At 36.9% G+C, this 14,827-nt stretch overlaps 1 protein-coding gene and 2 pseudogenes across 1 annotated transcript; all 3 read left to right on the forward strand.

The window, feature by feature from the left end:
* Positions 1-304: 304 nt before the first annotated feature.
* On the forward strand, positions 305-4,675 carry LOC136068705 (probable aspartic proteinase GIP2; annotated as a pseudogene).
* A 6,655-nt stretch (positions 4,676-11,330) lies between these two features.
* On the forward strand, positions 11,331-13,284 carry LOC112023192 (probable xyloglucan galactosyltransferase GT17). Its single transcript, XM_065776229.1, has one exon. The coding sequence runs from the start codon at positions 11,567-11,569 to the stop codon at positions 13,124-13,126; it is 1,560 nt and encodes a 519-aa protein (XP_065632301.1). The 5' UTR covers positions 11,331-11,566; the 3' UTR covers positions 13,127-13,284.
* Positions 13,228-14,729, forward strand: LOC112023195 (probable aspartic proteinase GIP2; annotated as a pseudogene).
* The last annotated feature ends 98 nt before the right edge of the window (positions 14,730-14,827 follow it).

Below are 14,827 nucleotides of genomic sequence, written 5' to 3' on the forward strand. Positions count from 1 at the left end.
AATGAGCAAAACGACATCAGTATAAATGTATTTGTATAATTAGTGTGTTAAGCTACATGTAGTTTATCATGTCTTTAGATCAATTAAGCTCACACGTGGAGTAACTAACTATCTCATGTGCCATAACTACCTCCGTGTATTTAGGAGATATTTTGCTTTGCTTTCTGGAGCTCTCTGTTTTGGTATTTAGTCACAGAGTTTGTACAGATCAATTCATTAATGAGAAATCAATCTTTTTCTTCAACTTGAATTCTCTCTCTAGTATTTTCTGTTTCTTCCTAGAGATTCTTGTAATTCTTTATAAAATGTGCCTAGATTTCCTTTTGTTTGTGCAGGTTCAGGCAGCTTAGATGGCCTTGCTAAAGGTACTAAAGGTATTCTAGGCCTCGGAAGGACTCAAATTACATTACCAATGCAGCTTGCAAATGCATTTAAACTTAAGCGTAAGTTTGCCCTTTGTGTACCTTCTTCATCCCAGTCAGGATTAGGGGACATTTTTATTGGTGGTGGACCTTATTATATGCTTCCTTATACCAAAAATGTGTCAGAGTTGCTCATCACCACCCCACTAATCATCAACCCCGTAAGCACTGCACCTATTTATACCTTATTATATGCTTCCTTATACCAAAAATGTGTCAGAGTTGCTCATCACCACCCCACTAATCATCAACCCCGTAAGCACTGCACCTATTTATTCAGAAGGTGACCCATCTGATGAATATTTCATTGGTGTAAAGTCCATCAAAATAGATGGACAAATTGTCAAACTTAAGACCTCCTTGCTATCCATTGACAACAAAGGAGTTGGTGGGACTAAAATTAGTACCATAAACCCTTACACTATTTTGTATACTTCTATCTATATAAGGCTGTCCTAAAAGATTTTGTCAAGAAAGCTGCATCAAGGAATATTACTCGAGTAGCATCCGTGGCACCATTTGGAGCATGTTTCAGCTCAAAGACCATTGCTAGCACCATTACTGGACCAGCTGTGCCAATTATTGATTTGGTCCTGCAAAGCAAGAGTGTGCATTGGAGGATTTATGGTGCCAATTCGATGGTGAAAGTCAAGGAAAATGTGCTATGTTTAGGAGTTGTGGATGGTGGATCGAAGCCAAGAACTTCCATTGTTATTGGGGGACATCAGTTGGAGGATAATATGTTAGAGTTTGATTTGGCTTCTTCAAAGCTAGGCTTTAGCTCTTCGCTTTTGCTTCACAGTACAAATTGTTCTCATTACAGAATTTTTTGAAGTGGTAGCTTTGGTTCAGATGTGTATTGTACTTGATTTTAGCTTTGCTTCATGTGCAATTTTTTGTACCACTTTTCATATCCAAAAATAAACGTTTTTCTACCTCTTTTTATCCTTCCACCGGTGAGACTATTACTATTTATGTCGGTTGAACTGTGATTATTTGCATAATTAACATAATTAATCAACTTGGGTAATTTATTAAAATTAATTAGGGTTTAAATTTCGCAACATAATTAACTAATGGAAGCTCTAGGGGCGAATTTCATTGAGACCAAACGTGGCCAATATTCCTAAGGACCGATTGTCCCTAGTGGCTCAGACTGAGGGGATTAAGATGCGTTGAAGGAATGTTCGCCTAAGAAGATATTCAAAACTAGGCTTTAGCTTTTCGCTTCTTCTTCACAATACAAACTGTTCTCACTACAGAATTTTTTGAAGTTGTAGCTTCGGTTCAAATGCGTATTGTGCTTGCTTTTAGCTTTGCTTTATGTACAATTTTTTGAACCACTTTTCATATCCAAAAAAAAAATCATCTCTTTTTATCCTTTGGCCAGTGAGAGTATTACTATTTATGTCAGTTCAACTTTGATCATTTGCATAATTAGCATAATTAATCAACTTGCGTAATTTGTTAAAATTAACTGGAGTTCAAATTTCACAACATAATTAACTAATGGAAGCTCTAGGGGCCAATTTCATTGAAACTAAACATGTGACCAATATTCCTAAGGACGAATTACAGTGGCTTAGACTGAGGGGATTAAGATGCGTTGAAGGAATAGTAGCATAAGAAGATAGTCAAAGAGCTTGTGAACAAGCCAAAAAGGTATTGGTGGGCAAACTATTATTAAGAAAATCAACTAAAGGTTAGTCAAAGAGATCCTAATAAAGTAGTCCAAGGAGAACGTGTACTATAGGGAGGAGAATGAGAAATGTTTTAGAAGTAAATGCGAACAAAGAAAATTTGATTTGATTTTCTTTGATTTGTGGTTGTTAAGCCAACATGAGCTAACTCAAGGAATGAGGCCTCACAAAAGACGAAATGGCAAAGCAGAGATGAAAACAAGATAAGTATAGTAATAAGAGTGTTCACCAAACTGCTTAAACCACATAATCGCATCCAAACCAACCAAAACCACTTGTAAAATGATGTAATTGCACTGCACTGCAAGTAGTAATGAACTGCACCATATTGTATGATGTGAAGTGTGGTTTATAATAAGAAACCGCACAAAACCACATTACACCACATCCACATATATATATATATATTGAATATATATTAATAATTTAATATTATATGAAGTAAGTTGTCAGCCACAACCTAGTGTTAGTTCATTCCAATTTCATGTTAAAACAACTTCATTTTGGTTAAATACAAATTCAAAAGTTCAAAATACCATTTACTTTTCCATCTCACACTCTTAGTCTTACAAAATCAAAAGTTCAAAAGTTTAATATTTTTTGTTTTTGTTTTGTATGTACTATATATTTGTGGTAATTTTAGTTCTCTGTCAATTTGTCATGGATATATATATTTTTCTTTTATATATTTGTGTTACTTTTTTTTGTTACACATGTTATATATATATTTTTTAAAACTTATTGTCATATTGACATAATTATTAATAGTAAATTATAAATTGGCCATGGCATCTTAAAAAATTTACCATCACAAAACTGACCAAACTGCATCTTATATACCGAATACCTTGTATACATAATTGCTAGATATGAGTGTACATAAATTTGAGAAATTTGTGAGTGTACTTAAATTTGCCTTAATTCTATCGTCGGATATATCTCCCATGTTATTCTACAGGCACATGAGCGACTTGAATATTTATGCAAAGTCCTTTTTTTAGTGATGTATTATGGATGACTCTATCTGAGGGATTTGAAAACAGAGTCTATATATTTATATAATATCTTTTTTGATGAAAAGAATATTTTGTTTATATGCTTTGAACGTGCAAATACTATCTTATAGATGTAAATGATAAAAGTGCACAAGTAAGGTTTTGTAATTAACATTATCAATTGGCAAGGCTTGCCAGCTTTGATCACCCAAAATCTAAACCGTATAGCTGCCATTAGCCCATAACTTATTTGCATTCTTTCCTTCTGTTCCATTGTAGCTTTGATAATTTTCGATGGCTTCTTCTCTTCATCTCTTCCTCTTTTCCATTGTTGTTGTCATCTTCTCTAGCACAATTGGAGCAAATTGCAAACCTCAAGCATTTCACCTTCCCATCCCATCAGAAAAGACAATGTCACACTCTAATGTTATACTTCATTTGAAGTTGGCATAACTATAGTAATAGTAAATGCAATCATTGATCTTGGGGTACAGTTTCAATGATTCAACTGCGATGATGGTTACAACTCCTAATCTTACAACCCGATTTCTTGTGGCTCATCCAAATATAAAATCGTTAAGGGCGTAGGATGCCTTGGCTGCAATGGGACACCTAGGCCAGAGTACACCAATAACACTTGCCCTTTGTACTCATATAACCCATTCAATCATTCACTTTGAAGAGGATGCCATTTATATTTATGAAACCGATGGGAGAAGTGTCTTGTTGCATATAAATGTGCCTAGATTTTCTTTTGTTTGTGTAAATTGATGTTATAAAAAGAAAGCACACGCGATACTTTCTTTGATGGATAGAAATTAAACTGTTAGCTTCTGGATAGTAAACCTCGAATTCACAAGGAGTTTCTTGAATCCACAAGGTGATAAACTGGAATATACCAAAGAAAGAATTTGACAAAAAGTCTGTATTTTATTGATAATAATATGATTTGCCTTTGATGGCTACAAAACATATAAATATTGAGAAAGTAAAACCCTAGGATGATTAGGAAACGTTTGAAACCCTAATTTACACTAATTACGCGATTAGGTAACAAAATACTGATATTAACTAAAAATGACAAAATTGAGTTAACTGCAAAATCATAAACTATTGATTTTAAGGGTCGTCCCAAAATAAGTGGGACCTTATTCTTACTTTTGAGTAAAAAGCTATTAAAGAAACAAAAATTATCATAAATGGCAAAATTGTAGTTTTCGGGCCTTAAACGGAGGAATTCGCCAATTTTAGGGAATACCTTGTGACAAAGCCATGATTATTGCTTAGAAGGTTGTTTCGCTTTAGCCTGCCAAATTTCAAGTGATTCCAACTTCAAGGCGCATGATTTTTATTAGTACCTTTTTGCCTTGCGCGATGATTTCTGGTGCTCATGAGAGTCTAAAAAGGCCATGGTGATTTGTTTTACATCACAGATTCAAGTAGCTTAAATGGCCTTGCTAAAGGTAGTAGAGGTATTCTAGGCTTCATAAGGATTCAGATTGCATTACCAATGCAGCTTGCAAATGCATTTGAACTTCAGCTTGAGTTTGCTCTTTGAGTACCTTCTTCATCCCTGGCAGGATTAGAGGACAATTTTTTTGGTGGTGGACTACCTTATGATGACATGCCTCTTTGTACCAAAAATGTGTCAGAGTTGCTTATCACCACCCCATTCTTTCCTCGAGTGTCAATCATATATAGGGAAAATTATAACATATATAGAGGCCAAGACAAAGTATGATAAAGGCAAGAAACGTCATAAATAAAGGAATGCATTATCTATGGATAGTTCATAGTTGGTTATGGTTTGATAAATTTGGGGTGACAAATGTGTGCAAACCTTTGGTATGCATTAAATTGTCTCATTCTAAATAATCCTTCATGAGAATGCCACTGAACAAATTTATAGAATCAGGAAATGCACTATGGAATGCCATGTTGATAGAAAACATCTTCACGCCCCAAAAAGCATAAAATTTATTCATAAAAAAAGCATAAACTTTCAAAAGCCTCCCTCTAAGTGTCATGTGGAATGGCACAAGAATCAGAATAAGTACTCAGGATGGTGAGTTTTCTATTATAAATGCATATAACAGCTAAAACCTAGAGTAACCTAGCATCCAGGCTTTGTTGCCATGAGCCGTATAGTATATCTGACACTAAAAATGTCATGAATCGGCTAGCATCAAGGTTTGAATTCCTTCTTCCTCCATTATAACTATTGAATTTACCAAAGAGTAGTATCCGGAAGTTGATGCCATGCAACCAAAGGAATTTGCTTAAAGGCCTAAACACTAGTGTGTATAACATTGAACAATGAGAGTAAAATTATGGGTACTCAACATTCGTGTCCGTTTGAGTCCAACCTTATTTAATTAGCTTTTAACTTTTAATTTTTATATACAGCTTTTTTAAAAAAAAATTTTCTCACTTTTTTAAAATATAAATATATTTTATCAAACTTTCAGCGCAAAAAGCTAAATAAGTTAATACCAAACACATACTAGAATACATCAACCATTTTCATGTTTCTGCACTACACATGCATGTATATAGATAATTACATGTTTTGTTTTTATAATGCTTCTCTAATGTATATTATGTTATGGGCTTTAGGCCCAGCTAGTATACTTGTATAGCACACTTGTACTTGTACTACACTTTACTTGTACCGCACATATATGCTTACTTGTACCGCACACATATGCCTCCTATATAAAGGCATCACATGTATATTTCTTAATTATGAAATACAATACTACGATTCGGTATTTCTAACATGGTATCAGAGCCACTGCTCTAATCCTTTGGTGTGTCGCTCTTAAGCAGTCTTGTCTTCTTGGGTGTCATCTGCAGTCATTATTGTGAGCAGCACCACTGCCCCCACCGTGACTCCAGTACATCAAAGACCACTGCCTCGCCGCCACCATCGCTTCCGCCTCTCCGATCAGACCACAGATTGTACCATCGGAAAGAAATATCTCCGATCTACTTTTCTGTGAAATTTCATCGTCATCGGACCAGACACGCGCCCCCACGCGCCTCCACAATTCTCGGCGTCCCAGCCATGCGCCGCCAAGATCCTTCACGTGCCTCCACGCGCTTCCACGCGCCGGACACTCGCTTCTATGCGCCTCCACGCGCTTCCACGCGCCGGACACTCGCCTCCACGCGCCTCCACGCGCCGGACACGCGCCGGACACACGCCTCCACGGTCTGCTGACGTCATCATATTGCCACGTCAGCCCTAGTGATGTCATCAGTGCTTACGTCAGCACACATCAGCTTGCTTACGTCAGCACACATCAGCTTGCTTACGTCATCGTTCCAGACCGTTGACCGCGTTGACTTTGACCGCGTTGACTTTGACCGTTGACTTTTTGCCAGAGTTGACTTTTGCAGTTCAGGTTCTCCTTACTCAGTTTTTCGCGTAGATTTCATTTTTGCAGTCTGTTTTTGCATATTGTGTTTCTAAATGGATAAAAAGGATGTTTTTCTTCCTCGCCCCATCAATACTGTATTGGAGGGGAACAAGAATTACTTATCTTGGTCTCAAGCTATGCGCAGTTTTCTTAAGGGTCGCATGCTCTGGCATTACTGTACTGGTTCAATTATCATTCCTGTCAAGGGAGCAAGTGAAGAAGATGCTGCCTTCCTTGGTCGCATGATTGAATGGGATAGTCACAACCATATGATCCTCATATGGATTCGGACCACTTCCATTCCCTCCATCTCCAATCTGTTGGGCAGCTTTGATGATGCAAAATCAGCATGGGATATGTTGGCCAAAAGGTACTCCACTACTCACGGATCCATGAAATATCAGTTGGTAGTTGAATTGCATCAACTTCGACAAGAACCAGGGTAATCCATCAATGACTACTATGATCAGCTTCGCTTCATTTGGGACCAAATTGACCTTTCTGATCCGATTTGGGCATGCTCACAAGATGCTCAGCAATATGCTACAGTTAGAGATGAATTTCGTCTCTATGAGTTCCTGATGTCACTTCACAAGGACTTTGAGCCCATCCGAGGTCAGCTTCTTAATCGCAGTCCTCCTCCCTCTCTTGACACTGCTGTAAACGAGTTGGTTAGAGAAGAAACTCGGCTTGCAACCCTTCAAGCCCATAATAAGTTCAATGTTTTGGCTATTACTCCTTCTATTGAGCAACCTCAGCAATCAGGTGATTCTTCTGGCTTTAGCAATCGTCGCAAGCAGACCAACAAGAAGTTCTGCAATTATTGCAAGCGTCCTGGCCACACCATTAAGACTTGTTACCGTCGCAACAAATCTACTGCTGCTGTTGCTAATACTGAGCCTACTCCGCCGATGCCTTCCACTTCAGCTGAGTCCCAGTCTTCTGGATCCACTATCAACCTCTCACCCACTGAACTACAGGAGATCATAGCTCAGGCTGTTCGTATGGCTGGTAATGCATCTCTTTCCACTGCTCTCTCAGTTCTGCTCGGTAAGTCTCAAACTTGGCTTTTTGATTCTGCCTGTTGCAATCACATGACACCTCACTCATCCTTATTCTCCAAACTTGACCCTCCTACTCATAAATAACGGGCGATTTTGGCTAGTTAGCCGTTTTTTGTGAAATTTTTACACAAATAGCTCCCCTTTTTTAAAGATTTAATGTGGTAGCTCTGCTTTGGATCTTGATAATGCTATAATCAAATTTTGTATGGAACTCATTGTTTGAAAAATTGAGTTCTCACTAATTAGGGTTGATGTGGCCGTGGCTAGTGGCCTAATGTGACTATTTCCTAATAATAATAATAATAATAATAAATTCTAGGCGGAACTCCACACTAGCAAAATTGAGTTTTGTGTTTTTTTTTTTTTATTAAAAAAGAACTTGATTTTAATAATATTGAGTTACTTTGAAATGCTTCTCTAACTATCTTATCTCACTCTCTCTCTTCCACTCTTGTTCCTATTTGTCTCCCATCTTCCTTAGTCACTCACTCTCTCTCCCTTGTCTCCCAAAGGTTTAAAGGAACTCAATTTCATTATCTTTGAATTTTTCTTTAAAAAATTACAAAGAACTCAATTTTGTTAATATCGAGTTCTACTTAAACAACACTCGCTATTACAAAAATTGAATTCTTTTAAAGGGGGGAAAAAAACACAGAACTTGCATCATAGAAATTGAGTTCTACTTTCCATAAAACTTGATTTTACTAATGTCAAGTTTCACTTTCACCTAACAATATTTTTTGAAAATAGCTACATCAATTACTGCCACCTCAGTTGTATTTATTGAGAACTTAATTTTCGTATCATCAAATTCCAAAATAGGGCAGGAAAAAGGAAGGCAATTTGGCTAAAAATTCTGCAAAATTGGCTAATCAGCCAAATTGCCGACATAATGGAGGACCATTTACACAATTAATGGGCATACTGATACCAGTGCTAAGAGCATCTCCAACAGTCACAGTAAAGCTATTTTTGGACCACCAAATGCCACTGTTCACACTCCAACAGCTTCTCTAAACACACAGATTCTCAAATTTTTTTTTTTTTTTGGAGTTGCTACAGTAATTCTCTTAATTTAGAGAACACTCTAACAACTCCAAACCATTATTTTATCTTAAAAAAAAAACCGGTTTAATAAAAAAAAATTTCTTTCTCTTTCTTTCCTCCTCTCTTCCTTGTTCATTTGTCTCTCTCTCAAACGGTAACACAATCAAAACATAAACACAATAAAAGATTAAGAACAGGGAAAAATACAAATTTAATTAGAACAAAAAATATAAAATCAAAACAAAAACAACAGATCAGGAGCATGAAAGCCTATCTAAGCTCCATTGTAACAATAAAGTGAATTAAAAAAAGAAAAGAAAAAAAAGAAGACAAAGGCCATGTCGGCTTGTGTGTGTGTGTGTGTGTGTGTGTGTGAAGTGAGCTGAAGAGGAAAGAAAATAGAGGTAGAAATAAAGAAAGTAAAAAGAGAGAGAGAGAGAGAGAGAGAGAGAGAGAGAGAGGTAGCTGAAGAAATGATCCAGAATGAACTAGAAGAAAAAGAACTAGAAGAAAAAGAAAAAGAAGTAGATACAGGAAAGGAGTGGGATACGTGGGTGGTGGAGAAAAAACCAAGAGAAAAAAAAAGAAAAAAAAAGAAGAAGAAACGTGTCCAGATGGTGTGAAGGGAAAAATAATATAAAAAAAATATGAAATTGCAAATAAGAAATGCTATCACAATATTTTCATAATAAATTTTAAGTAACGGATTGTTATTAGATAATATTGGTGAGTAAAAAAATAATTTCAGTAGTGGGTTCAAATTAGAACTAGTAACAACTTCCCACAGAAATTTTGTTGTGAAAATATTTCGTAAAATGTTGTGAATATAACATTTTTCATTGAAAAATATAGTTGTTAAAAAAAGAATAAATGATGATTAAAAAAGAATAAATAATAAATAAAAAAATAATATTTAAATGAGATAAAGAATATGATAGAGAATCGGTTGGAAAGTATATTTAAAAAATAAATAAATATAAACTAAATAATTCTCTAAATAGTACAAAAAATTTAAAAAAGCTGCTAAAAATGATCTAAACCTTTCAATATGAGAGTCGTATAAAGGAAAGATTTAAAGGGCACAGGATGCCATTCTATTTTGTCGGTGAAGGTGACGGTGCACATGCATCACATAAAAGAATGTATATTTATACGCTTGAAAGTACTAAATAATTGCACGTGCAAGTTTGTAATCAATATCGCCGGCTGCGTGTGGTAGCTATCACACAACACTAGTAGAAAAGGGTTGTGTATTGCATTCTTTCCATTCCATTGTAGCTTTGATAATTTATTAGCTTAGAGCATCTCAGTGAGGTTCCTAAATTCACAAAAAAGTCAATTTAGCAACCAATCCTCTAAAATTGTGGCTATAGCAAAGCAGCTAAAAAAAAATCAACTTTGAGCTACAGTGGGCTGCTACAGCTAAACTTAAAAAAAAAAAAAACCTTTGAGCTACAGCGGGCTGCTATCTATGATTGTTGTGATTGTTGGTTATTGTATAGGATATATTATTTTATTATGGTGTTTATATTATTTTAATGTGTTGAATGTTAATATAAAACCTTTGCTGTAGGTGTATTATAAAGTGAATTGTTAAAATAAATATAGTGTTTTGAGTTGCTAAAAACTAAAATTTTTAGATGCTTTAATGTGAATGCTCTTATACAAATTTTCATAAATATGCACAAACACATACATCTATACACATATAATTTAGTATCCTAAATCTTTAAAGTTTTTATTTTTAATAAGTTATCAAATTGTCTATCAAAGTGAGTAAAAAAATTTCAATTGAACTAATGAAGTATTTAAAGGCGTGAATGATCCAAAACTATAACAGATATAAGAACATATTTTACAATAAAAAATGAATGTGAGAAAAAAAAAACATTTTCTATAACTACTAGATCAATTGATTTTTTTTTTAAAGCATCATTGAGTATCTCAAATATTTGGGACCTAGTCTCCTTTTTGTAGGTTNGGGACCTAGTCTCCTTTTTGTAGGTTAATAATTAAAATGTTAAATATTTATATATAGTATTAAAATATTTTTAAAATTTGGGGGGAGGGGCCATGGACCCCCCACTCATACTTGTATCTCCTCCCTGGCTATTGTCTTCTTCTCTGCCTCAAATGGAGCAAATTCTAAACCACTCGCATTTCATCTTCCCATCAGAAAAGACGATGTCAAACTCCAATTAATATTATACTTCATTAGAAGTTGGTGTCCCGTTGCACGTCACACTCCAATAATATACTTCACTAGCCTAGGTGTTTATTGCGGCCAAGGCATCCCAAGCGTTATTTTTTATCATAAGATAGTGACACGTAATGGACTGCATGTGCTTAGAATCCGGAGGAAGTATACCCTGGTTGTGTGATTCTTCTCTCTCATAAATTAGTAGGATCCGAGTAATTCTTATGTATTCTTAGAGTATAAAAAATTGTATTTTCTTCTCTTATATCGATAGTGAAGTTCGTTTATTAGTTTCAGTGAGATTCATTATAAATATGAGAGAATGAGACATAATTTTTCTGTAATTTAAGAGCATCAGGTAATTTTTCGTGGGCTCCACGGCAGTTGGGTTTTCCTAACGTGTGAGAGGAGAGAAACATTCTCCGTAATAGGCGTATTTTCTCTAAAAACGGAGCCTTTTGTATTATTGAAGCTGTCTCAACCTTGACTTTTCTTTATTCATGAATTTCTCACCAGACAACATTGCTCTCTCCCTCTCCCTCTCTCTCTAGATTCTAGAGCTTCTTAAAGTCCCCTCTAAAGTCAGAACGACAACTCAATCAACAAAAAAGAAAAAGAAAAACCCCAACTAAAACATTAACGACACTGTGATTGTCTACAAAAGCAACCAAAAAAAAAAAAGTCTCTTCCACACCACTCCAATTAATCTCTCTCTCTCCATGTTTTTCAGAAAGCAGCAGGCACCTGCAGGTACTGCTTCATGGACGGAGGAGGAAACAGAGAAATTGTCCAAAAACAAAGAAACCCAGTTCTTCACATCCACCATGAATACTCAAAACAAATTGAGGTTCAATTTTTTCCTTTTTGTCTTTCTCTTAGCATGGTTCCTTGTATTTTTCTTCTGGTTCCCACCCACAATCACCAAACCCCACACTACCCTTCCTCCTCACTACACATTAGTCAATAACACAAAATCTGCCCCCAATATTATTCCCACCTGCAATCTTGAAAACGTGTCGGTGTACGTATACTCATTGCCAGCCGAGTTCAACTTGGGTCTTCTCAAAGATTGCCATAACCTCAACATCTACACCGACATGTGCCCCTACGTAGCCAATTGTGGCCTGGGCCAACCTCTTTGGCCACTTCCACAAGAATATTCTTCTGCTTCTTCTTCTTCTGCTAATAATAATAATAATAATTCTTCAACCTCAACCTCAACCTCAACCTCATCATGGTTCGCTACCTACCAATTCATAGCCGAGATGATTTTCCACGCACGTGTGGAGAACCATCCATGTCGCACGTGGGATCCCAAGCGTGCCAACTTGTTCTACGTTCCCTTCTACGGTGGCCTCTACGCATCCAGTACAGCCCGCGAGTCTGATCTAAAGGCAAGGGACGCCTTAGCCGTTCGATTAGCTGAATACATAGAAAGTCAAGAGACGTGGCGAAATCAGAACGGGAGGGACCACTTCATGGTGTTAGGAAGAACGGCATGGGATTTCTTGAGGACCGACACCGACAACGACAACGAGGTGGACTACGGAGCAAACAGACTCCTAAACCTGCCAGCTATCAAAAACATGTCGGTGCTGACCGTAGAAAGACAACCTTGGACAGGTGGTTCGAAGCAACACGGAATTCCATACCCTTCATATTTCCATCCAATCAAGTTTAACGAAGTGGTGAGGTGGCAGAAGAAGATGAGGGAAGCCAAGAGGCCCCACTTGTGGTCCTTCATAGGGGCCCCACGTAATGGTTCGGACAAGGCGGCCATTAGAGACAAAATTCTCTCACAGTGCCACCAATCAAGTCGTTGCGAGTTGTTGAATTGTGGGGCTGTAAGCAATTACAAGTGCCACAAACCGATGGAGGTGTTGAATGTGATGAGAAAGTCTGAATTTTGTTTACAAGCACCAGGTGACTCGTTCACACGCCGTTCAACATTCGATGCTTTCCTAATGGGTTGTATACCGGTGTTCTTTTCGCCTCATACTGCTTATACACAGTATGCGTGGTACTTACCCAGTGATTGGAAGACGTACTCGGTGTATATAGAAGATGGTCATACTGCAGAGAGCATTGAAGAGGAGCTTTTGAAGATTCACAAAAACACTGTGAAGAAAATGCGTCAAAGGGTTATTGATTTGATACCCACCCTCACCTATGCGCATCCCAATGCCACTGTCACTGACCACCACCTGGGGTTCAAAGATGCTGTGGATGTTGCTCTTTCTGCACTGTCCAACCAACTTCATCCGTTGGACTCCTCCTAGCCTACCTACTTCTCTTATGAGCAATTTCTTCTTCTTCTTCTTCTTCTTCTTCTTCTTCTTCTTCTTCTTCTTCTTCTAAATTATTCTTACCCACCAAAACAATGGGTACATGTACTCCTATCTAAATACTAATATATTAATGAATGAGTTTACTATTATTTTACTGACTCACGCCATCTTTTACCCAAAATTATGTTTCTAAGCACATGCAGTCCTTTGCAAACCAGTTCCTTGTGGCTCATCCAAATGTAAAATAGCTAAGGGCATAGGATGCCTCGGCTGCAATGGGACACCTAGGCCAGGATGCACCAACAACACTTGCCCTTTGTTCTCATATAATCCATTCAATAATTCACTTCGAACCGGGGGATTAGGTGAGGATAAAATTTAAGTCTATGAAACTGATGGGAGAAGTGTCTTATTACATATAAATGTGCCTAGATTTCCTTTTGTTTGTGCAGATTCAGGCAGCTTAAATGGCCTTGCTAAAGTTACCAAAGGTATTCTAGGCCTCGGAAGGACTCAAATTGCATTACCAATGCAACTTGCAAATGCATTTGAACTTAAGCGTAAGTTTGCTCTTTGTGTACCCTCTTCATCCCAATCAGGATTAGGGGACATTTTTATTGGTGGTGGACCTTATTATATGCTTCCTTATACCAAAAATGTGTCAGAGTTGCTTATCACCACCCTACTAATCATCAATCCCGTAAGCACCGCACCTGTTTATTCAGAAGGTGACCCATCTGATGAATATTTCATTGGTGTAAAGTCCATCAAATGGACAAATTGTCAAATTTAAGACCTCCTTGCTATCCATCGACAAAAAAGGAGTTGGTGGGACTAAAATTAGTAACATAAATCCTTACACTATTCTGCATACTTCTATCGAAAAGGCTGTCCTAAAAGATTTTGTCAAGAAGGCTGCACCAAGGAAGATTACTATAGTGGCATCCGTGGCACCATTTGAAGCATGTTTTAACTCAAAGACCATTGCTAGCACCATGAATGGACCTGCTGTGCCAACTATTGATTTGGTCCTGCAAAGCAAGAGTATGTATTGGGGAATTTATGGTGCAAATTCGATGGTGAAAGCCAAGGAAAATGTGCTATGCTTAGGAGTTGTGTATGGTGGATCAAAGCCAAGAACTTCCATTGTTATTGGGGGACATTTAGTTGAAGGATAATATGTTAGAGTTTGATCTGGCTTCTTCAAAGCTAGGCTTTATACACTACAAAAAATATTGCGATGGCCAGAGTTTGTCACAACAATACAAAAAGCCGTTGCCGATTAGTAGTGCCGACGGCAAAAGGCTGTCGATGTCCGTCTGCAAAAGCGTTGTCAGTAATACTATATTACCGACAAGGCCGTCGCTAACACTCATTTTCGACCGTAAAAAGCTGTCATAAGCAGTTCATTTTTCTTGTTGAAAATTCTTTTTCATACGAGGAAGTTGGATGACCAAATACATTTTGTGATGAACTAAGGCCGCTGTTAATGTATTTTTCGACGACTAAAAGTTGTCATAAATACTTGATTTGTTGTCGAAAATACAACTTCATGTGAGGAAGTTGGACGACCAAATATATTTTGCGAAAAACTATGGCCATCGTTAATGTATTTTTTCGATGACTAAAAGTCATCATAAATATTTGATTTGCCATCAAAAATACAATTTTTAATGATGAAGTTAAATGACC

This window comes from Quercus suber, unplaced genomic scaffold (genome assembly GCF_002906115.3).
Source record: "Quercus suber isolate HL8 unplaced genomic scaffold, Cork oak 2.0 scaffold_130, whole genome shotgun sequence".
Classification (NCBI taxonomy): Eukaryota; Viridiplantae; Streptophyta; class Magnoliopsida; order Fagales; family Fagaceae; genus Quercus; species Quercus suber.

Bases quoted from the DNA above. Each gene is read 5' to 3' on its own strand.
- LOC112023192 (XM_065776229.1), top strand. From the start codon at position 11,567: ATGTTTTTCAGAAAGCAGCAGGCACCTGCAGGTACTGCTTCATGGACG.